We start from the raw sequence: 26765 nt of genomic DNA, 5'->3' as shown, positions 1-26765 counted from the left end.
TTTGTTTTGTTTATTTCATTTTTTATCTCTTGGGGATCCGGGTTAAAATAGGTCCTCGGTACACCTTGCTCGTCGTAAGAGGCGACTAAATGGGGCGGTCCTTCGGATGAGACCGTAAAAACCGCGAGGCCCTGTGTTGCAGCAGGTGTGGCATGATAACGATCCCTCCCTTTTCAATGGCCGTAAGCGCGAGTATAGGCCTAAATTTTGCAGCCCTTCACCGGCAATGGTGACGTCTCCATATGAGTGAAAGATTCTCGAGATGGACGTTAAACAATATACATTGAATGAATCAATCATTTATTTTTATGACTATCTATTGGTACACATAAACCATCTTTTCTAATTTGGAAAATTTGAACAGTTACTAGTGTACATTGATTGGTTGTTTCACGCACCGTCGAGAATTTTTCACTTATATTGAGATGTCACCAGCTGTAGGTGTAGTACCACAATTTAGCGATCAGGGCCGTAGCAGTGAGGATTCTCTAACGTGCCAACGCCTGCCGCGACCTCCGTTTTTGAGGTCATATCCGAAAGACCCGTGATTCTCACTTCTGAATATCGAGTGTTTGGCGAAGGAGCAATCACTACCCATGTTTACGTCATAAATCTGACACTAGTGGGGCTCGAACTCACTTGATTCTAGATATTCCAATAAAAGACACCACATCTGCTTCATTCTTGGATATTTTATTGAACATAGATGTTAAAGGGAAACTAAGAACTGAACGTTGACAAAACATGAATTCAGTTTCTCCATCGTCAACTTCTCATATTTATGTAGCAATATTCCATTGTCACTTGCATATGGTAATTGTTTTTCAACTGATTCGATATGCGAGATGATCAGTTTTTAAAATCGAGACAGCTAGGCTACTGACAGATAAGTAGATGTTGCAGGGGTAAGTTGTTGAAAGTCAGTATTTCGTAAACTCAATGGTCGTTAAAGCAATCTGATTTACATTGGGTTAAATGCTGTCTGACGTGTTCCATACCAACGCGATTCTATATATATTGATTTTGACTATGGATTACTCCGTGTCTCCATCGTCAACTTCCCATATCTATGTAGCAATATTCCATTATCACCTGCATATGGTGTTTATATCTCTCAACAGATTCGATACGCAAGAGCTTGTTCTGGGTATGGTCAGTTTGTAAATTGATGAAAGCTACTGACAAACAAGTTGATGGTACAGGGGTTTCAACAGTCTCGTTCAAAGTCAGCATTTCACAAATTCTATGGTTGTTATAACAATTTAGTTTGTCAATACAACCTATCATTGGGTCAAATGCTGACTGACTTGTTTTATACCGATTGTTAGGCCGTTCTTGGCACACTAATTTTGACTACGGATAAATGCGTTTGACTGATCAAGATATAGGGCTCACAGCGGGTGTGACCATTCCACAGTGGGTGCTTACTCCTCCTACACACTTAATTTCACCTCTGGTGTATCCAGGGATCCGTGTTTGTCATAGACTTAATTTTTCATTCATTATAGGAATTATAAGATTGATTTTGTTCGTTATCTTAACCTTTTAATTGAGCGGAAAGGACTTTATTGACATGGCAACTTAAGTATTTGATTGATTGATTAAATATTGTTTAACGTCCCTCTCGAGAATATTTCACTCATATGGAGACGTCACCATTGACGGTGAAAGGCTACAAAATTTAGGCCTGTGCTCGGCACTCGCGACCTTTGAGCAGGGAGGGATCTTTTTCGTGCCACACCTGCTGAGACACGGGACCTCGGTTTTTGTGGCCTCACGTGTACTTAAGTAGATTACGACATGCTTTACTAAGAATAACTAATTAGAACATGTTGCTTAGAAGTTTTATGCAACGGAACTTAGGAATGTTATTTAGCCAAGAATGTGCTTAAGAAATTTAAGTATATACTTTAAAAAATTCTTAGAGTTTTGATGCATAAGACTTTCTGTGGTGTTCCACTGCGTTGTGCTTCAGTATTACTGGAGCAATCATATCGGGGTAGAATAAACACCAAACCCCCCGTCGAGGCCTCATTACGTCATCTACGTATAGACATTTGTGAGCAAACGAACTTGGGCGGAAGTTTGGAATAAACACCTGTTGCAAGCTTTCAATTTAAGTTTTGCAAATTTAGATTCTTAAAAGGGAATTGGGCCTGCTTTTCTTCTCGAATTTTACCCTGACAAGCGCTAAGGTTTTTTTCCATCCCGATTTCAAGGAAACGTCGAAATACATTAGTCATTTTTTTATTCCACTGAGCGCCGAATCAAATCGGAGTGACGTTTAGTGGAAATGATTTCGTTTTTCCTTTGATTACATACGACAGGAACCTTGATGGAATCAGTGTCTTATTCCAAATTAGAGCCAAACGAACTATACCGAGAGACAGCTGTTCATTTTCCCAGCCATATTGGTATAAAACCCTATAATTTAATGAAAAATCGTTTATACTTGTAGAGCTGTCCTCCATTCAAAGATGGCTCCGTTGCATGAATGGCGCTCACACATACTAGATAGAACTGAGTCTTGTAAATATACAGCCGCATGTATCGCGGGTTATAGGATATTCAGTCTATGGGCAGTGTACTTGTCAAATGAATTGCTCCTCCAAATCTTTTATTAGTTTTTTAAGTGTGTTTTGGGAGGAATGGGTTACATCAGAGTCATGTGATTGTCTAGAAACGGCTCCCTGGGACCGTAAAACATCAGAGCAGTTGTTTAGAGCGGGACACTTTGACTGCTGTTAATACGTTAATAGAGCCAATCAATGGTAATGAAATGAACGAACTCTATTAAGAATCGTGGTCACGTGACCGACGAATTGGTTTACCAGTGCTCATTAATGAGACAATGATAACTGCAATATATTCAGTTTAATGGGATATCATAAGCGATTTACAATTTCTTGGCTGTAAGGGACATGGACACGATTTGAGCTGAAAATTTTCATTTTTTTTAATCTTTAATTTTTACAATGCTTTTAAACTAAAGTACAAAGTATTTCTAATGGTCAGCAAAAATTTGAATGTCAGTACTCGCGTTACAAGAGAGATACAGAGATCACAGTTCTAGTGAAAATTTCGTTTAAAACATACTTTTCAGTTTACATGTTAATTCTGAATACAATTAAACAGTTTTCTAGTGTTTGTCACATCTCATTTAGTTTTAAACATGATATTTTCTATGAAGCAATCTACATGTATATGTAAACAAAAGCATGGCACGAGCCTTGTTTACATTTAACTAGGAATTGTGAGTGTTGTATCTCACTTGTAACTCAACAACTGACATTCAAATGTGTGCTGAGTGCTGACCATTAGACCATGAAAAATACATTAGTTCAATATTTTAGATATCAAAACGTGGAAAATATTAAAAATTTAGTTAAATCGTGTCCATGCGCCTTAAAAGATCAACACCAGTTGTTATGAAAATTTTGAAACCTGCACCGTTCTAGTTATATCTACTACATACATGTATTTACTACATTTTCGAGACCACATGAAGCATTATTTATCATTAGATGTTAGCGGGAGATTTAAAATACTTCGTTCTGACACAGGAGTCTGACGTTTTATCAATTAGATTGAAATAAAAATCCGGAGGTGGGGGATTACCCACCGTTTTCTATTTAAAAAAAAGAGACGGTGGATATTTTTTGTCTGATTGGATTAACATTAACGGAACGTACTTAGGTAATAATCAAGGAACGAGAACAAAATGGCAGCGAAATTCAATAGGAATTTCATGGCGTGATTACATTAAGTTCTAACAACCGAAGTAATTTCTTATAAACATGCGAACACGTGCGCGCAAAGCTGTTCTCAGTGTTTGCAAACAGAGACCCCCTAACATGGAGAATATCCAGCTCCACCAGACTTTACGCTTCCATCTTCTTAAAATGGGGGTGGGGGGTGGGGGGTGGGGGGGGGTAACTGGTATATCACATAATAACGACTATAGTTTATCGAATTAAAACTAAGATTAAAGAACAACGATATAGTTAAAAATCTATTTCCTCCTCGCATAACACAAGTCATCTTCGCTAGCCAAGGGGTTACGACCCACTCCGCTTGTAGAGAAGCGGAGCCTCAGGTTTAGCGAAGATGAACACAAGATTACGCATTCGTTTTCCGTACCTACATGTACATTATACGTCTGTCTATCAACATATACATGTAATGTAATACACATGTAATAAATCAAGGTTGCAGACGACAATGTTTTTGAAAAGCTTTTCTTGTAAAAATTTAGGGCAAGCCTTCAAGACGTGCCTTGGCAACGGAAGTTGGTGGATAAACTCTAAAAATGGACGGGAATGGACTGACTACACAGCCTGTATTCCTTTTGAGGTCTCTCTCTCTCTCTCTCTCTCTCTCTCTCTCTCTCTCTCTCTCTCTCTCCTGGATATGATATATGACGAGTCACTAACTCTGTTGACAGGAACAAAAGTTCGTGATGTATGCTGGGATAGTCAGCTGTACCGTTAGTATGCTACTACTGCTGCCCTCTTTGCTGATCTTTATGTCCATAAGGTACTGTATACTTAAGTGAGACGTAATAAAGAAGGGACGAGAGAGAGAGAGAGAGAGAGCGAGAGAGAGAGAGAGCGAGCGGAGATGAAAGAGATGTAGACGAGGGATCAGGAGGGGATAAGAATGTGGCTGGGGACCCAGGTCCCCCTGCCTACCTATCACTTCATGTCAAATGCGTTAGCAAGCTCACAACTAAAAATAGATAATTCATGTTTATACTTCGTTTGTCTGGTACCATATTCCAATATCTTAAATGGAAATTTCTAAATTATCAAACTACTGTGGGTGTCCGTGTTTGACGATAAATGCTGAATACTGTGATAACCATTTGGGTTGTATGGAAGCAAAATTGCTTCCAAATGAAAGATAATTCTGTTATGTCGCACGTACGAGATAATTAAGTCGTACACACGACATAAATACTAAGTCGTACGTACAAGTACAAGATAACTATATTGTGTGTTTTAGTTCATATCTATTAGGCCTTCTGTCACATTTTTTGTTGATGTTTCCAAGTCAAAATACAGTAGATATTTTACTAATGTAATGAATAATTCTGCAATTAAAGTTATCAATTGTAAATGAAAGTATAGACAGTTTTACGATTTGATTGTTTATGGCATTTACAGGCAGCTACGAAAGCAACTGAGAATCCGAATTCATACTAGTCTGTTCACATCTTTTGTGCTGTACTGTACGGTGACCATTCTATGGGATGTGTTCATATTCAAAGATCGAATTGAATATGCGGCAAACAGGACAAACATCGTACAGAAGCCTGTAAGTAAAACATTAATTATCATGGTACATGTAATAATATATAATAAAGACTTAGTACATTCTGAGTCAGATAAATCAACCGCTATACACATGAGGGGACGGACAGGGTGAGAGGGAAAGGGAGGAAGGGGGTGGGAGGGGGAAAGGGCTGCCCCGTCTTCCCCCTCATATGTATGTATAATATACAGTAGCAGGTGAATGAAACAGAATAAGGGGCAAGAAGCCAGATCCCCTTTTTTGGACAACAAGGGGTCCGTGTTTGCCCAACTCTTTATTTTGTATTTCCTATCTGTCTCATGTGATAGTGTATGAATGTGTCTCATGTGATAGTGTATCAATGTATCTCATGTGATAGTGTATCAATATATCTCATGTGATAGTGTATCAATGTGTCTCATGTGATAGTGTATCAATGTGTCTCATGTGATAGTGTATCAATGTGTCTCATGTGATAGTGTATCAATGTATCTCATGTGATAGTGTATCAATGTATCTCATGTGATAGTGTATCAATATATCTCATGTGATAGTGTATCAATGTGTCTCATGTGATAGTGTATCAATGTGTCTCATGTGATAGTGTATCAATCTGTCTCATGTGATAGTGTATCAATCTGTCTCATGTGATAGTGTATCAATCTGTCTCATATCATAGTGTATGAATGTGTCTCATGTGATAGTGTATGAATGTGTCTCATGTGATAGTGTATCAATGTGTCTCATGTGATAGTGTATGAATGTGTCTCATGTGATAGTGTATCAATCTGTCTCATATTATAGTGTATCAGTCTGTCTCATCTCATAGTGTATTTAATCAGTCTCATATCCTGGTACACCAAATCGACAAATGTGATAGTGAATCAATCGTCAATAAATTAGACCCTTGTCATAATGACAGCATATAAGCATGTCTGTATTGGGGTGGACGGTTCACATTTCCTGTCGTTTCGTTGCCAATTATCAATAATGCACATTGATACCGGCTCATTTCTGTCTTACCCGTCAACGGATCTGTTCCCTGAAACAGGATCGTTGAAACTCACGAGTTTTCTCTCTCCGTTACACTATATTCAACCTACACGTAGTGTAACTGAAATAAAATCCCGTGGGTTCCGACGATGCAAAACAACAAACGTGTTCATTATTTTCCCAGAGGTAAAGTCTGCGGTAATGCTTTCACTATTAGAATACTGAACAAAGCATTGTCTACTTAATCCACTAATAATATGTATGCATAATTCTATATTTGTCGAAAGATATTTTGCCGGATCCTTTACCTGCTAATGCGGTACTTCAGGTCCTCCAACTACATGTGGATGTTGAATGAAGCCTATTTTCTTCATCATCTAATCACGGCTGCCTTCAGAATCCCACAAACCCTCAGGTGGTACTATCTGCTAGGATGGGGTATGTGTCTATTGAGTGGTTTTTTATATATATCACAGAATACAAGATAGGTCAATGTTCGAATACCTCTCTCCATTCCTTAAACGTAATGGAGCCGAGGCCCAGAAGGGGCCGACTTGAGATCCTCCCCAGTTTGATTTTAACTATGATTTACTCATATTAGAGAATTCCTTTCATAAATCATAAAATACTATTAGCTATAATTATATTAAATACCAGTACAGAGTTTTGTCTTAGAAAACATCTATTGTTTAACTTTTAGAATCGTTGTCATCGCCCTCAGTGGTTCATTGGATAAAGCATCTGACATCCATGTCAAAAGGTCTTAGGTTCGAATACCATCCAGGCCTTTGGATTTTAATTTCAAAATTATTATTTACATTTTGTAAAAACTTAAATCTCCATAGTGATAGAAGGGTATAAAGGGGGATTCGGTCATAAGAAAACGTTATAATCTCCGCAGAACATTATATCACTAAATAAGAAAATATATTAATCCCAACAGAACATTATATCACTAAATAAGAAAATATATTAATCCCAACAGAACATTATATCACTAAATAAGAAAATATATTAATCCCAACAGAACATTTATTTCACTAAATAAGAAAATATATTAATCCCAACAGAACATTATATTACTAAATAAGAAAATATATTAATCCCAACAGAACATTATATCACTAAATAAGAAAATATATTAATCCCAACAGAACATTATATCACAAATAAGAAAATATATTAATCCCAACAGAACATTATATTACTAAATAAGAAAATATATTAATCCCAACAGAACATTATATTACTAAATAAGAAAATATATTAATCCCAACAGAACATTATATTACTAAATAAGAAAATATATTAATCCCAACAGAACATTTATATCACTAAATAAGAAAATATATTAATCCCAACAGAACATTACATCACTAAATAAGAAAATATATTAATCCCAATAGAACATTATATCACTAAATAAGAAAATATATTAATCCCAACAGAACATTTATATCACTAAATAAGAAAATATATTAATCCCAACAGAACATTATATTACTAAATAAGAAAATATATTAATCCCAACAGAACATTATATCACTAAATAAGAAAATATATTAATCCCAACAGAACATTTATATCACTAAATAAGAAAATATATTAATCCCAACAGAACATTACATCACTAAATAAGAAAATATATTAATCCCAACAGAACATTACATCACTAAATAAGAAAATATATTAATCCCAACAGAACATTATATCACTAAATAAGAAAATATATTAATCCCAACAGAACATTTATATCACTAAATAAGAAAATATATTAATCCCAACAGAACATTATATTACTAAATAAGAAAATATATTAATCCCAACAGAACATTATATCACTAAATAAGAAAATATATTAATCCCAGCAGAACATTATATTACTAAATAAGAAAATATATTAATCCCAACAGAACATTATATATTTCATATTACTAAATAAGAAAATATATTAATCCCAACAGAACATTATATCACTAAATAAGAAAATATATTAATCCCAACAGAACATTATACATGTATCACTAAATATCTCAGCAGAACATCATATCATTAAATTGTTGTGTGAAACTCCCCCATTCCTTACTAACAATGGAGTACTTAAACAATAGAATGACGTCACAGGTAGATATTAATCATAGTGCATGTATAAATCATTCTATGACCAAAATTTTACTTTGTATACATATACATGTATGTCCAGTTTATACATACATTGCACATTTGGTTATTTGAAGAGTGTCACTATCTACGCTCTGACAGCAGGGGAGAGGTGTCCGACTTTTTTTTAAAAGTTTGTACAATGAATATGCCAAATTCTCCATTTTAAGCATTGACGGCGAGAGCGTGCAATTTTAACTTGTTTTTTCTGTCCAAATATGGCTTTGATTGGTGTGCCATCATCCAATGTCATTTGTTGCACCTTTCTAAATTACTCCCTTTATATTGATAAATAATCCAGCAAATCCAATGTTCGGATTGATAACCCATTTGTCCACTAAAAACTCGAGGTTGGACTGCTAAATTTCACACCGAGTTTCCAATGGGCCGTTTAACGTCATCGCATTAATCTTCGCTGTCACTCGGTTTAACTCCGTGACATCCGACAGGTCGTTAGTTTCCGTCAAGCTTCAAAACTTTGTCATTAGTCTAACCCCTATTGGAACAATTGTAATGTTTTAGTTACTTCTGCGATAAAATGGTGTCTGGTATAAGCAGGTATGCTGCTTATTCAGATGGAGATATCGAAAATCTTATGAATAACGAAGATATTAATAATACATGTAACACAAAAATGTTACCAAGGGAACTAAGCGGATTTAGGTGTAGGAAGTCATAGGAAAGTATGAATTACATGTACCATTGATGTTTTTTCGCGGGAAAATCAAATTCTTCTTGTAAAGGGTTGTAAATTTTCAAGGATACAACAACACTTTTATCGATTAAGTCTCGGGGAAACATGCGTGTTGTTGAATCCTCGGACCAGAATCTTGCCTAAGGCCTACGGTCTCAGGCAAGTTTTTGGTCCTCGGGTCCAAAAAAACACATGTTAACCTCAAGCTCAGTCAATAAATGTATATTATTGCATACCTTATGCTTGTACATGTAAGATGTTCAGTCCTACTGCATACGGAAGATGTACATTGATTTGTGTGACTAATTTCAGGTTTCCCCGTCATTCCGCTGTCTATCTATACTGGGATTAAATCCACCGTACAGAAAACAGGGTATTGAAATTATGTTTCAGATTGTATGTACAGGAGTATTTTAACCATATACCTGAAATATATGAGGTAATGGTCAAATCTAATAAAATCTAAAAACAAGATAAATCAATTTTCATTTGAAAGTTAGCAATTTTCAACAGTGATTACCTGTATCGTGTCCCTGTAAGAGCATATTCATGAGGAGTGTTGAAAATTTTTTAGGCTAGCGCCATGCAATTGCAAATATCTTATAAGGGATGCCAATATTTAATTTTGAGAATAAAATGACGAAATGTGGAGAGCATGAAAAGATATCGGCACGATACATGTACATAAATATTTACTGAACATGATCTGTAACATTTAAACAATTTTTTTTAGGTACTATGACACGTCACAAGCTCCAGATGATGTGATGATCATCTGACATCAGTATACGTCATAAAAACTGCGGTGTATCTGAAGAAATGAATTCTGATGCTAAGACATCCATGGTGTGAATATTGAAAATAGGTCTCTCTAACAAATGCTTGAGCATTTGTTGGACATAGAAAGGGCATTTTCTAATTTTTGTAATCTAAAATCTCTATAAAATTTATTTGGTGCCGTTCTATCGTGATTTATCGTGCTGAGTTTGAAATCATTCCTACTGACGTCACCTGGTATCTGAACCGCGAATGTTCATGTCGATCACCTCCAGGAAGATTTCATGTCGTCTAAGACACAAGCGATCTGCACAACTGTTGCTAACCATAACGAGTGATGGATTGCTTGTTTGACGCGTCCCGTTGAGAATTCTTTACCCATATTGAGACGTCACCAGCTGTAGCATCGTCGGATACCCACGGGTGATCTCGTCTTAAACGAGATTACCCGTGGGTATCCGACGATGCAGCTGTAGGTGAAGTATAGATCAATGCTTAGCGCTCAGGGCCGTAGTAGTGAGGGTTCTTTATCGCGCCAATGTCTGCTGCTACACGAGACCTCCGCTTTTCAGGTCATGTCCAAAAGATCTGCGATTCTCCCTTCTTTATTCCGAGTGTTTGGTGAAGGTGCCATCACTGCGTATGTATTGTGTGTTTAAATCTTAGTTTAACGCGGCCATGGCATCGAATATTCATAGCAATTTTTAATTTATTTTTTTTAAGATGTGTAGCATATGGTTTAAACGTAATTTTTTTTTTACGATGGCGCTCGTTTCAAATCTTTTTAAACACCCCTCTTACTTTGTAGATACATGTATAATTCATTTTAAAATATACAAATATCTTCCAACAGGTGCTGGGTTGACGAGCTGGGTGTCTTTGAATGGGTTGTATATGTTCCAAACCTTGTGTGTATCATTGTAAGTCCGCATAATTGACACATGTGTATCTAAATAAAACAACCTAATTTCTGCAAAGTGGAGTTTATTTTCATATCGCTCTTTGTTTAATCAAAATTTAGAAATGTTACTTTGAGATGTAGATAAATGTTTGCTTTTTTTCTTCAGGTCAATGTATTGTTATTATTTAACATCCTACGAATTTTACTGACGAGGCTTCAAAACCACCCCAACGAACCGAACCATTTCAGGTGACTATGTGCCCTGAGCGACGTTACTGCATGGTAATCTCTGTCCAAATTGCAAGACATATACATCTAAACGGTTTGGGGGATTTCATAGATCATTCCTAGCTGTAACAAGAGTACCGCAAACGGTACATAATACGCCCGTGAAATGCTTACAAAGGGTGTTTTTCTAGTGCTATAATTTGTATAACTCTGCTTCAGGTGGTATCAGCCATCATGAGGCTGTGACAAACTTTCATATCAACAAAGGGTCTTAGCTTAAAAATTGAGATTTCCTCAAAATGGACCAAGTTCAACAACCTGCAATTTTTTCAAAAATGGAAGAAAATCAAATCCTTCACCAGATGCACATCTTCAGTACCTATACAAACACTCCACAAAATAAGGTCCTCACTTGAAAACTGTGGGAGGAGTTGGGCAGACAAATTATGTACCCTTCATAGAATATTAATTTCTAAATAGACTAAGTTCAACAACCTGTAATTTTCTCAAACATTGTAGAAAATCAAAATCCATCCCACATGCACATTTTCAATACCCATACAACACTCCACAAAATCAGAAGGCTCTCACTTGAAAACTGTGGGAGGAGTAGGGTGGACAAATTATGTACCCTCCATATAATAATTATTTCCAAATAAAGGGGCAAAACTCCTGAAAAAAAGGTCGAAATGGATCAAAATTGCAGTATGATCCAGAGTGATCCACAAAGAAGCTACACAGTAAGTTTCAGCATGATATGTGAAAGGGAAATGAAATTATAAAGAGAAAACCCCGAACGGACGGACAGACGGACGGACGTACGTACAGACATCGCTGTACCATAATACGTCCCGTCTAAAGACGAGTGTATAAAAAGGATGGGACAAACGAATTCAAAAAAAAACAAAACACCCAATAATAATCGTAAATCAAACACACGCACGCGCGCGCGCGCACACACACACACACAAGAAAGAAGAAACAAACAAAAACCAACCAAACAGAATCTGAATATGCCAATGTTATAATTAAGTTTTGGGGTCATTGGAATATACAACTGGCTTTACAACGTTTATTGTGCAGTGTTTTGAATTTTCGATTTTCTATCACCAAGTAAATGAGACAGCTTTAGTTCTTTAAGTCAGATACAACCAATATGATGATATCCTCTGGTGAATAAAAATTCATATTCATATCTACGCTATCAGACTTCCCTTATTTCCGTTTTTATTTGATCAGACAGGCTACAAAAGCCACCTTACTGCTGACCCCGCTGTTTGGAATTCATTTATTCTTCATCATCTATCGCCCGAGCTCCGACACCTCACGGGTAGTTTACGAAGTGATCTCCAAAATCATCACGGATTCCCAAGTGAGTTAAAACTTATCACATCAACCATATCACTACGCATATACCGACAGAGTTCACAATTAAGTGGAAATACTCGCTAAATGAGACTTTAATGACTGTGTAAAGTTCAGTCCTTGCCCACGAACCTAATCGATTTTTTCTTCTTCAAATTTTATAATCCGCATTCCGTGTTTTCAATTTCATTTCTTTTTATCCAAAAAGAAGATCCGTTTGTCAAATTTACAATCTGATTAACACCAGATCCTGAGATCCGCTAAGTTAGATCCCTAGTGTAGCAAATTTAGCAGCAATCGGTAAGCGGTAATCTCCGCAATGACATGGTACGTAATAAACGTCTACGCCACATGTTTCCTCGCCGGAAGTTTAAAACAGTGCGACATTTAACTCTGGACACGACAAAAGTCCGGAGTTTCGCCAACCCTTTTATTAAGGATACAAATAAACCCTTTACAAAAAAAGATGGGATTTTATGTCCACAAGACATGCACCAACATTTACACTTGTAACTATTGTAGTTTTTAAGATATTTCACCTGAAATCAAAAAATCCCATGGGATTTTGGAGGGATTTTTAATCCCACTTGGGGGATTTTCACTCCCACCAAAAATCCCATGGGAGAAAAAATATAATTTCTCCCATAGGATTTTAACTCCCATTTTTAAATTCAAAATGGGATACAATGTCCCATAGGAGAAAATGTCCCATAATGAACATGAAATGGCAGTGAATATCCTATTTGAGCATGAATGGGAATAAATATCCCAAATAAAACACAGGATGGGGACTTTTATCCCATGAATATAGTAATAAAGCAGAAAATTGTATCTTAAAGAGTGTTGTTTGTCATGATTCTTAAGAATGTACTTGCAAGCTAAGGAATGACATTAACTTTATATCTAGTAATTACACTCCTAAATTATGTAGACCTATACATGTGTTAATGGATAAATGTCTAAACAACATGAGAAATTAAATTATATTAGAGCTCTGCATTACTAAACTCTTTCCCATGCAATTTTAATTGTATACATATAACCCTATCACAAAAATATTAGAATAAAATTGAACGGTATTAAATTATGCAGTTAGAACACTAACTTATTTACATGCAGCTGTTCACATTCACTATTTACAACCCTTTACAGGTCGTCAGGTGTGAATATTCACAGGAACCGGTATTTTTGTCTGTAATAATAATAGTAGGCCCTATGGTACCATCCCCAATGAAAAAAATAACCCCAAAGGAATGGCACCATTTCTTACTCAAAACTTCGCTTCAAAATAATTCGAAAATTCTGCTTTTATCGTCCCCACCCCAATTGTCATTCTGATTCAGTAATCCCAGTGCTTTTATTAGGGGTGTGTGGTATATACCCCTACTCTTATCATTATGTATAGGCTAAATTACCGGTTCCTCTGATATGTTGTGGAATTTTGGAATAGCCTAGCTTACAGTTACAATTTGTTTACAATATATTAAAATTAGTGTTAATTAAGTGCTTACGGTGAAATCTGCTACTGCTAGATGATGCTAAGTTGTTTCGTGAACCGAATCAGACATCTCCAACAAGATTCTCGAAGATTTAACAACACAAGAATCATTTTACAAAATGCATGCTTCGGTCCATCATTCTCCCTCTGACAATCACATTCATTCTGAAGTCAAAGTACTTTCTCCTATACCTTAAGCGTCAAAAAGACTTTGACAGGTAAATACGAATAAACGGTTAACAGACATCTCGACCCTAAGAAAGTTCAGTCCTGGATGTTCTAGTCCAAAAAGAAGTATGACCCAATCTTATGCATTAATTTATTAAATTTCCGGTTGAGCAACACCCAAATCCTCTAGAGACATTGTTTACAGTTATATGACATTACCTAAATGTGTGACACAATATTAATCCACCCCTGCTCAAAGGGGCATAAGCACCGAGCATAGACCTAAATGTTGCAGCCCTTCACTGGCAATGGTGACGTCTCCATACAAGTGAAAAATTCTCAAGCAGGACGTTTACGTTTTTGTTTTGTTTTTTTAAATTTTGTTTTCATTTTTTTAAATGTTAAACATGAAAAGTATAAATGAATCTGTGTTCACAGCCAAAATTTTAACCTTCTGGATGCAGGAATAAAATTTTAGCCTTCATTCTGTGTCATGTAAACAAAGACTGGAGTCTTTTTATGTTTACATTTAAGGTGGCTCACTACACCGGGAAATAGTTTCTCAAATCAGTACAAATTGATTTAATATTTTAAAAAAAGATCTGATGATATACAATAAGTGTGTATGCCAAAAACAGCAAAAAATGCAAATTTGGATAAAAACATGATTTTCAAAAATATTATTTCAACACATGAACAAAAGACTGGTGGATTTGAGCTCAAGATCTGTAGTTCACCAGCCCAATGCTCTCTCTCTCTCTCTCTCTCTCTCTCTCTCTCTCTCTTGCCCAATGCTTTATTAATTAACCACTTAGCTATGGTGTTATAGACGAATAAATCGATCAATACAAATACTTTCCCAAAACATTTAAATCGTCATCTTGTAACATAGTGTCATAAAGCTTTAGTGTAGTGAGTACCTTAACAAACCAGTGAAATGTTTAATTTTGTAATTGAATTTTCAATGCATCTTTACTTTTGCACATGCAATTTTACAAAGATTATTCAATAAAGGGTAAAAAAAAGCAACACTTAAAATACTTGTTTTTGATCCACTGTAGATTTTAGGAAAATATTAGATACCTGGGTCAGAGAAATCTAGACATCATTAAATGATAATGAAGTATTGTAAAAAAAAAAATTCAAGACTCTCCAATATGTTTGCAACTAGGAGAAATGGTCACAAGCTATTTTACACCCGCATCCCTCTTGGATCGAACCACTATAACTTTTAGGATAACAATAAATCCTCTCCCAACAATGTGCACATCTGCAAATGGCAATGAAGCATTGTACAAAGTTTCAAGTTTATCAGATAATCCATACAGGAGGAGAAGCATTTTAATGCACAATTTAAGACTTTGTGACAGACAGACTTACAGATATGGACAGAAAGTACAAAAACCATATAATTATATGAAATGATTTTGCATGTAAAAAGTACATGAAGTGCATAATTATGATTTAAATGTAATTATCATTTTTATTAGGAATTTAGATGTCTCCTCTTTTTGCAAACAATTACACATCTATATATGAAGATGACATATATAGTGAGCATATAAAACACTCCTACCAAAAATGTAAACAAATATGTGCAATGCGAGTTTGAAAAATATGTATGTCTTAAAAAGTGATTGACTAGATATCAGGAAGCAAGCAAGCTCACTCCATGTTACTGTGCTACAACTAACTGAAATTCACTACATTATCCAAAATCCACCCAAAAAGAACCAAAACCTACCAACACTAAATACCAATATATATCCATGTGAGGTCAAGGTTTCAGGAGTGAAACAATGTGGGTTTTTTAAACTTTAAATCATTATGTTTTACTTTTGTAGGATATTCATAATGTTGAAATTGATTTAAAGCAATCAATTTTCAATTGGAGATACAAGGTACATGTATGCACATAAATGTACCACCCTGAATCTCATATCATACCTTATTATAGCTGGCAAAATTATGAAATGAAATTTAATGTCACCACAGAATTTATAATTTCCATTTCTTTCTCTCAATTCACATGGAGACCTTCTTTTTTAGAGTCTTATTTTCTTTTACTTGAATGTTCTAAATTGAAACCTAAGGAATAATAATCTTTGAAGAAAAATCTACATGAAAATATTTTCTACTTTGAGAAACAAAATGACAAACATAACTGTTTTAAATGTAAGTCAGAAATAGAAAAATAATTCAATTCAATGCACTTACATATGTAATTGAAAGAAAATTCCTTTGAGTACATGATTTTAGAATGAAAATAAGATTGATTAATATTCAAAAAAGTATTTCAATTTCTTCAAAACTTCGATCTTCAGATGATTTTCCATCCATTGACACCCCAAATGTATGATCACACACATTTGGCAGGAACATATATTCCTCATATCTCCTTCACATAACACTTGACTACTTTTGAAATGCAATTTAAGTCTTTTTAGAAATTAACAAAGATGAGTGTACAGATTCATACCCTAGCTGTTGATGATTGCTAAAACTGATCACTACTCAAAACTCTGAAACAAATCTTTATGGATTATTTTTGTATTTCACACACACACGCACACATACACGTACATGCATACACACATCAAAAATATCAACAAGACACTGACCTTACCAGTCACCTGAGTTATTTAGTTAAAAGTATTACTAACCTCAATATGAATGAAATCTATATAATACAGTAACTTTTCTTGCTCTAGGCATGCATTTATATGCTAAATTCTAATATTCAGTAGAAGTATAATATAAGGTGTAATTCATTCCCCCAAAAGCGTCTATACTGATGAAACATTTTACAATTATAAACTTGATATACACTTTTAACACTATTTGGATCTGACCTTGAATCAGAACCCTGGAGTTGCAAGCGTCACAATTTTTGTACATCTCTTTCTGTTTTTCTTGACAATGCATCCATCATTTATAATATTCTAGTGTCAACAAAATTAAAGAAGGATTCTTTTAAATCATAAAGACATATATATTGTGATTACTATGACCATTTTGGTTCCATCTATTTTAAAGCTAGTATCAAAACCTTTAGATTCTAACATGTATATATAAACTGTGTTTTTAATTATCAAATACCAAAAAAAAAAACACCCCAAAAACCAACCAACTTTTAGCTATTGATCTTAATCATAGTGTTTTATTTTGATAATTTAATTTACAGATACATGTATAAGTTGTCATAATGTCATTTAATTCTATTTTATTGTTGCATTCCTCTTCTTGCCCTTGTAAAGCACAATCTGATTAAAATAAGATCTTTGTTCCGCTCCGTTATTGTTATAAATAAGATCTTTGATCCGCTCCATAACAATAACGGAGCGGATCAAAGATCTTATTGAAACGACATAACAATAACGGAGCGGATCAAAGATCTTATTTTAATCAGATTGTGTAAAGCACCTTAGAGTAATAAACTGTTATAAGGCTGCATGTATATAAATTTTATTATTATTATCACTGATCGAGGTCATGAAATTTACAATTACCTGTTCCTTCTTTACCTAAAAGCATCAATAGCATTAAGGAAGATGTTATCTAAATTTAAATGTTTTACACATAAACACTATATATCAAGTTTCGTTCCTCCTGGAGTCAGAATTTCTACTCTAGGAATCATGATATTTACAAGCTTGATGTTTTGTTTACTGTCACAACAGAAGCTGACCACTAGCAATAGAATCAATTGAGAGAATCAATTGACCTAAAAATCTATTAATTAACATGATTGAAATGTTTTAATCTTTATATCCATGATAAGATATTCTTTATATATTTTATATTGAATTCAATTTGGTACTTTGACCTCTTTATTTTCAAAATAATTGGAATTATGTCTATATACACACATGTGAGAGTTGGCCTCCATGTGTCCAATGAAGAAATTATGAATAATGGAATGACAAATTAATGATTGTCTAATGCTTACAGGGATGGATCCAGGAATTTTTGAGAGAGGGGAATTTTACCATTAATTTCGGATTATCAAGGGAGGGGGGGTCCACCCTCAAAATGTGTTATTTTTACTTTATTTTAGCAAAATTTCCTAAACCATCACCCCTCTGGATCCACCACTGGGTTATCATTTACTCCTTCATTCTTGATTACAAACCTAAGGACACTAAATTGTAATTTCACATTTTTTTTTAATTTGACAATATTTCATTATCACACAACAGCAAAATTATGAAAGCATATACATGTACGTACAATAATAGCAAATTGATTGTTCTGACATATCATTTGATATACATATATATTCATAAGAAAATTTGAACTATCATGCATATTATAGATTATCAGTCATCAAGTTTTTTGTTGTGTTTTTTTTTTTTTTTTTTTTTTTTCCAAAGTAATTTCACATTTTGAATCTTGCTTATTAATTGATATGTTGATATGGAATCAAATGACATGCATGCACGCAGAAGCTATGTGAAAAATGTCAGATCTTGTGTAGCAATTTGTAAACCCAATGATTACAAAGCCTATTAGTATTCTATATCAGTAAAAGAAAATCCTGTTTTAATTCATATTTTGCAATAGATATGATAAAAGGAATAAGCATTTAATAATAATTATCAAAATCTATAGTTTAAAATTGAAAAACAATCTCATAAAAAATATAACATATATTTTACACATGGATTTTTGTAAACTTTACAAAAGGAACAGATTTCCCCCCTGAATTTATATAAAAATCAGTATTATGTCCTGTGACATTTTGTTATTATGCTTTAATAAACTTCTAATATTGACTTTGTCCTTGCATGGTCATTTTGTTCATTTTTTTATATCTGTACCCAGGTTTTGTCTTGTGACTTTTACCCCAACTAATCCCTTTGTGTATAATACACATGGGATGTTCTTTACAGCTCAGCAAGCCCCTGGCTTTGTTTCTCATTGTTCCTTATCTACAATTACTGGGTGAATGACTTTGTGAGGTTGTAATTTGCCATCTAATACTTTTATAAGCATTTCATATCATGATCAACATATCATGCTATTTCAGTCAATATTATAAATAATTCATTTGATACATAATATGTAATATTGTAGGCTTATATGGTGATATTTGGAAAATAATGGCAAAGCAATTCTCAGCATGAACATTGACAATTATGTTGCAATATACATCACCCAATACAAAGGCAAAGGATACATTTTAATTTTTACGTTTAAATTCATATGAAATATTGTGAAATTCATAATCATGTGAATGCATAGCTGCAGAACTGTAGCTCTCTGAGAAAATATTAATTGGTACAGATCTGTCCCAATATTTTCTCAGAGAGCTACAATTTTGCAGTTAGTGAATGTGGTTAACTTATACTACCATTAAGATATGTAATCTCTTTCTAATATTTGTTTAATTTGTACCTTTTTCATATTGTACAACAAAGTATAATTTAATGCACATTAATACTCGGATTATAATAATTTTTTAAAATTATTTTTTTTTAGGCTTAATTTTTTTTAATTTATTTGTACAAATAGAAATTAAGTGCATCATAATATATACTTTTAAAGGTAAGATGTACAATTGATATATAATCACTCATACCAACCATTCATACTCCACTCAAACATTTCAAAACTATGGATTATAAATTTTGAATAGTGCAAAATTTGTTAATTTCTATAAGGTCATCTCAAATCTTTTAAAATCATTTTAGTGACTTTTTGGGGGGAAACACCTGAAACACTTTTAAAGCCAATTTAAATGGTCCAGGTCAAGCATATTTTGCTTTTAGGCCAAATCTTTGTAAGATCATTTGTGCACTTTGACAATTACTTCTAAATATTCGGGCTAGTATAATGAAGAAGTATGGATGTTTCAATTTTCATTAACATTTAATACCAAAACCATATCTCCTCTGCTTGACCAAAAAAGCCCCCCCCCCCCCCCCTCCACACACACACACACACACAAACACAGTGAGGTCTAGATCCGCCACTGCTTAATCTGTGATTTTGGGGCGAAGTTGGATCAATTTCATTTTATGAACAGGTCCAGTGGTACGATGGATTTTTCATTTTCAAGACAAATTAATAGAAATATAAATTGTTAGCCAGTAAAAAGAAGTAATGATTTAAATCAGATACTTGGAACAGTGTTGATGTTAACAGGGACCTATATACTAGTTAGTATATAGGTCCCTGATGTTAACTTATGAAATTCTTATATTGTATACAAGATATTATCCAACTAACAGATAGACTTTTGCAATTATATCTTATGCATTATGAACTGTAGCTAAACAATATCACTATTAAAATCTTATGTCCATTTCCATGTAGTTGGGAATCAATTAAGCTTTCCTGGTTCCGATTTTGATTTAATTTTTATTTTGTGAACATAAATCAATATTAATCACAGGAACCGGTAATTTTGTCTGTAATGATAATAATGAGTCTATACGATACCCCCCCCCCCCCACCCCCACCCACCCCCGTGTTTTTATTAGAAGGTGGTATTGAATACACCCGTAAATATCATTACAGACAAAATGGTAATATATTTACAAGTGCACTTTACGTATTGTTCTCCACGGGCAAGGGCACCGGAAGTATGGATACATGTATTTAGAGATTGGCCTTCTACTGGTATATAATAAAATGAATTTTATTATACCGGTAGAAGGCCAATCTCTATACCGGTAGAAGGCCAATCTCTAAAGCTTACAAAAAAGTGTGAAACGATTACATAAATCGAAAGAGGGATGAAATAGACTACGAATTCATACATTTCAGAGAAATTATTCCCACCAAAAAAAAAATGAAAAAAGGTGGGGGGGGGGTAGTAATATCCATATTTAAGGTGCCTGTGGGCAAGGGCGTATCCAGGAATTGTTTAAAGGATGAGCGGATTGCGACCCAAGTTTGTGCCTATTCCGCCCCGGCCCCAAAGATGGGTGAATATCGCAAACTGGTAAAATGACCAGTTTTGTTTAAAACTATGGAAGTAAAGTGGAGTGACTACAACCCTCTCGATCCGCCACTGATGAACAAGAACTACATTACGGGGATTAGGAAGCACAGGGTTCATTCAGAATAATTGTAATCTTTAAGGAAATCTTCGTGGAGCACATTATCGCAAATAGTTGCTGAAATTGAACCTTACCATAATCCGCCTGCGAGGATTGCAGCTATTTTCACTTTCACATCGCAGGAGGTGCGTTTGATGAGCTAATCAACTTATGCAGACAGTATCTCCTCATATCTACATGTACAGGGGCGGATCCAGGAATTGTGGTTACGGGGCGCCCCTTTATGAGGCAGTGGGTCCATGGCGAAGCCCTGGTTGGGGCCCAGGGGGCGAAGCCCCCGGAAACTCCTGGGTTTTACAAATTTTATGGGGCTTGAAATATTTCTCCTATTTAGTCATTTGTACTACATGTATTTTCTATCATTTTAATAAGGTGAAATTAATAAAATAAGGGTTTTTTTTTTGAAAATATTAAGTTCTCCCAATAAAGTAATTAAAAAAATTAAAAGATTTTGTCATTTATTTCTCCGCCTGCGCTCCCTCTAAATCCGCCACTGGTGTATATTGCAATAATCTACCAGAATATACTGACACCTTATAGGTGATACTTCATTAGTACAAATGAACACCACCACCACCACCATCCCCCCAAAGGGAGGGAGTGAGACTAACAACGAAAGGGGAAAAACACATTCCGAAAATTATAATATACATGTAACAGGCTGTCTTTGCATTTAGTCCGAGTGATTTCAGTTATCTTTTTAAAAATTCTATATATTGATTGCAACACAAACATCCTATTATAATTACATGGCGATGATAAAGTCTCAGTAAGTTTCCACAAAGCTGAAAATTGGTATACACCATATTGTACAAACTGATACAGAACTAAAATATTGCGGAAACTTATCAAAACTTTGCGGTAGACTATCAGTATAGCAATGTGCATACTAAAACAGAACAGTTTCTGCAAACCGAAATTTGCGCAAACTTGATCAGCTTTCAGCAAATTTTCGTTGCGGAAACTACTTGAAAACAACGTAGATATATCAAGTTTCAGCAGGACACACCAAGTTTTTGCAGGGAGAAAGCTTTCAAGATGAAAAATGAGTGCGGAAACTTGACGAAAACCACTTGTACACCTAAGTCTATGTAGTGAAATTTGTATTTTTCATCCATTTGTAAATTCCATGTTTTTAATGAAAAGAACTTATAATAATTAACATTAGTAATACTATGTAATATTGCAGGTAAATTTTGTAGGGTATATAAGCGAGTGGGGGGGATTCAGACCAGCTTTTAGTGTTAGGAATGGCATGCTTTAGTCCCAGTTTGTGTTACTCTGAGTGAAGTCCCAATTGGTTATTAAAATGCACGTACATAGATCTATACATTTCCATACACCTATATTCAGTGCAACCCCCCCCCCCCAACCTAAAATTTTCAAATTTAAGGTAAATCGCGGTATCTTGTTTAGAAAAATGTACAAAACGATAAAAGAAGCAATAATTTCTTCCACTCCCGGAGAAATAATTGACAAAACCTTTTGATTTATTGCATTACTTTATTGGGAGAACTTAATTTTGTTCTAAAACCCATAAAATTTGAGTCATTTTATTAATTTCACAAATGACTAAATAGGAGACATATTTCAAGCCCTGTAAAATCCCGGAGCTTCCAGGGGCTTCGCCCCCCTGAACTCCACCAGCGCTTTGCTCTGGATCCACTGTGGGCCTCAAGGCGGCCCCCAGACCCCCTGCCTCATAAAGTGGCGTCCCCTCCCTTTAACCGCATTTCCTGGACCCGCCCCTGATATTACGAAGTTCATACAGCCCGAATCATCGAAGCTTAGACTGGGTATTTTGAATTGAAGATTTTAAGATTTCCAAAACGCAGTTTGACAAATAAAAACGGGTGTGTAATGCTCTAGTATGAAATTATATTGGAAAAGAAGAATCTACACGCGTGCACATGCGCATGCCTTTCTGCTGTCTGACTGGCTCTATCCTTCAGACTCTCGCGTTATAATCTAGGGGATAATTGAATTATCTCTCAAGATCCATGCAAATGGCCACATTCAAGTAATAGACAATTGTGTAGTATTACATGATTTTACATTTGTTGATTTTAAAGAAAGATAACCATGAATTATGTATTGTATTCAGAGGCGGGTGCAATATTTCAGTTTGGGGCCCGGAGAAATTGCTGGGTGGGTGGGTCTAAAGACCGCCTTTAGACCTCAGTAAGTCCAGGACAAAGTCCTGGGTGGTTCCAGGGGACAAAGCCTATGAAAGCTCCTGCTTTTTTCTCTCTTCTTTTTATTGCAAAAACTAGCACCAGTACTCTCTAAAGTATTTTGATTGCATATCTCTATTCTTAAAAGCTGTATATTTGGCATGCGCATATTTAATATACATTAATGAAAAAAAAAGTCTAAAACTATATCGCATTAAAAGTGTACAAATTAAGTTTACTTACTTCATTCCCAACATTGGGTGCATGATCTTTAGTTCCTTAGAATGTATTAAGTACTAGAGACACACGTTACAGACTCAGTTTTGATTGATAGGATATTGTTTAAGTTTCCTCTCGAGAATTTTTCACTCATATGAAGACGTCACCATTACCGGTGAAGGGCTGAAAACACCCCATAATTCCGCAAGTGAGACTGTTAGTTAACTCTATGATAAAATTTAGAAGATATAAAACAGAAAGAATTTTGATACAAGTAAAAAGTTTCATATATTTTTGGAAAATTATCTAGATGTGCAATATTTAGGATTAAGCTCAATAAAAATCCGAAGTATGTAACATTTGATAAGGGTAATTTTCGCATGGGGCTTGATTAGATCGCGTCGTATACGTACATTTAATGACAGAGTGAAATTTTCAGTGTTTTTATTGAGGAAAATATGTGGTTGTCATAGACAAAAAACTCCGCACTTTTATCGTGTCCAGAGTTAAATGTCGCACTTTTAAAGGTATTTTGTTGATTAGGAATATGCATTGATTGATCACTATTTTACGATCAAGTGTTGCATCTATATATTTTGGAAAATGAACTATACGTGATGGCTGGTCGAGGGGTTGGGGAAAGGGTGGGTGCTTTGATCAGTCCGCTACTAAAGTTTTCCTAGTAATGAAGACAGTATTAGTTCTTCATTGTAAAATCTATTTCCAATATCAACCATAACTATTTCAACTCCAGTAAAGCTTCCACCAAAAATTACAACAAACAACAAATCATCGATACATAAATGTTCGAGATTATGTCTCTAGGTAGTGTAAAAAATAACAACGAAATCTTTTTTGGAAGCGGAAGACCATAATGATAACATAGATAACAAAAAACCCATATATACTAGACTAGATAGGTTAGGGTCAATGGCTTATGATCTCGTGTCTGACGAAGCGTAACGTGTAGAATTTAATAGGGTAGTTTGTTAATTGGGAATACAAAATGACTGACTAGTGGGACCACTATTTTTTTTATTTATTTAAGTAGTGTCAAGAACATCGAAATCTTCCGTTGGAAACGGAAGACCTTAATGATATCTTATTCAGGTTTCCATTTGGGAGCAGAAGACCTTAATTACAAGACTTGTTCGGTTAGGGTCAATGTGTTATGTTGTCGTGTCCGACGAAGCGTAACGACTAGGATTTAAAAGGATAGTTTGTTATTTGGGAATACACAATGACTGACCAGTTGGGCCACTATATTTTTTTTATATCCGAACTAAACATCGTGTGATTATTTCCTGCACATATATGAAGTATTGAAATTGTACATTGTTCTGAATATCAGGGACTAAGTAGAGTGATTGATCAGTATTTTCCGTTCAAGTGCCATTTCTATCTGGTCAAAACGAGCCTTTTGTCAATTTTGGACCATAAATCCTGCAGGAGGAGGGGTGGCTTCTGCTCCTCCGCCGCTAAAGGTTTTTTTTTTTTTAAATTTCAAAATATTCAAAAATAAACACCGCACGATTATCTTTTCTAAATATTTAAATTATTCAAAATGTTAACGTTGTCTATTTCAACTTTCAATATAGTTAGGAAGCTAAGTGAATAACGCTGAATATTACCGCAGATATCCATTGACTTCATTTACCTCAATAGATCAACACAATTATATTTATACGTTTACTTAAAAAAAGTGGCGGATCCAGGGGGTTAAATTGCAATATGAATACTTTACTTTTGAAGAAGAAAAAAATAGAAAACCCAAACAAATAGAAACTCCAAATAAACAATGAAACATACTAGTAAAGATCACAGGAATTTATCACGTACAAAATCAGTATCTATAGATAGTATTAGTGGGTTAGTGTCTGACGAAGCGTAACGGTCAGGACTCAATGGTGAAGTTCGTTAATTGGAATTACACAATGACTGACCAGTGCTTTACGTTCAAGGGTAAAATTGGGCCACTTGTCAATTCTAGAAATTGAATTGTGCGAGGGAGAGGGGGATGTTCGCTCTCGGTCATCCACCACTAAAGTTAATAAACATCACATGATGAATTCCTTAACATGTATATATGTAAAGTATTCAAAATGTTAACATTATATCTACTTGTATTTTAACTTCCAATAATGCAGGGCCGTAAATTACATGGAGGCGGAGGAGGCAGCTGCCTCCTCCAACTTTTGAGCCAAAAAAAATTAAAATTTAAAGTTCATTAGAATTTATGTTGTTTCCAATAACTAAGAACATGATACCTCCCTTAAAAAGCATTCCAAATCTTTCTTTTAGAATGAGTTAGTCAAGTAACATCTTAGAAGGCCCTAGAATCAAGGATTTTGCACGAAACGTGTTCAGTGTGCACAAAATGTGCTCAGCGTTTGGGGGCCTGGGCGGCCCCCAGACCCCCGCCTAATTTCCTGCCTCCTCCAAATTGAAGGTTAATTTACGGCCCTGTAATGTTACAATGATAGATGAGTACCGCTGTTATAGGCATCACCAAAATTATTTAGGTAGTGGCGGATCCAGAGGTTGGAATAATGATAAATAAACCCTGACAAGACAACCCTGATATATATATATAAATGTCCGTGATCATAGAAATGTATCACATAAAAAATCGATGACTAAGTGGAATAACAATTAATTGTCAATGATACCAGGTTTTCATTGCGAAGCAGACCTTAATTACAATAAACAAGTACATCCATACATACAAGACTAGTTCGGATATGTTGTCATGTCTGACGAACCGTAACGAGTAGGATTTAAAAGGGTAGTTTGTTAATTGGGAATACACAATGACTGACCAGTGTCCCCACTACATTTTTTTTTTAATTTCCGAACTAAACATCGTGTGACTGTTTATACCATACAGATATGATATATTCAAATTGTACATTGTAGAATACCAGGGACTAAGTAGAGTTACAATGGGAGTAGTTTTTTTAATTGGAAGTACACAATGACTGACCAATATTTTCCGTTTGAAAGTGCCATTTCTATCTGGTCAAAACGAGCCTTTTGTCAATTTTGGACCATAAATCCTGCAGGAAGAGGGATGGCTTCCGCTCCTCCGCCTCTAAAGTTGTTTTTCTAATTTCAAAATATTAAAAAATAATCCTCGTATGATTATGTATCCTAGATATTTAAAGTATTCGAAATGTTAACGTTGTTTATTTCAACTTTCAATATAGTTAGGAAGCTAATATTAAGTGAA

The 26765-nt window shown here is 34.9% G+C and overlaps 1 protein-coding gene across 1 annotated transcript in view; it reads left to right on the top strand.

The window, feature by feature from the left end:
* The window catches only part of LOC125665692 (calcitonin gene-related peptide type 1 receptor-like), a 36354-nt gene that overhangs the window by 4663 nt on the left and 4926 nt on the right, over positions 1 to 26765 (top strand). Inside the window, exons 2-9 of the mRNA XM_048898458.2 lie at positions 4256 to 4353; positions 4445 to 4536; positions 5166 to 5316; positions 6573 to 6723; positions 9452 to 9512; positions 10770 to 10836; positions 10984 to 11066; positions 12285 to 12417. Of these exons, the coding sequence (XP_048754415.2) occupies positions 4256 to 4353; positions 4445 to 4536; positions 5166 to 5316; positions 6573 to 6723; positions 9452 to 9512; positions 10770 to 10836; positions 10984 to 11066; positions 12285 to 12417 (836 nt within the window). The remainder of the gene's footprint in view (positions 1 to 4255; positions 4354 to 4444; positions 4537 to 5165; positions 5317 to 6572; positions 6724 to 9451; positions 9513 to 10769; positions 10837 to 10983; positions 11067 to 12284; positions 12418 to 26765) is intronic.

This window comes from Ostrea edulis, chromosome 10 (assembly GCF_947568905.1).
Source record: "Ostrea edulis chromosome 10, xbOstEdul1.1, whole genome shotgun sequence".
Taxonomy (NCBI): Eukaryota; Metazoa; Mollusca; class Bivalvia; order Ostreida; family Ostreidae; genus Ostrea; species Ostrea edulis.
This window is presented reverse-complemented; position numbering and strand designations above follow the sequence as displayed.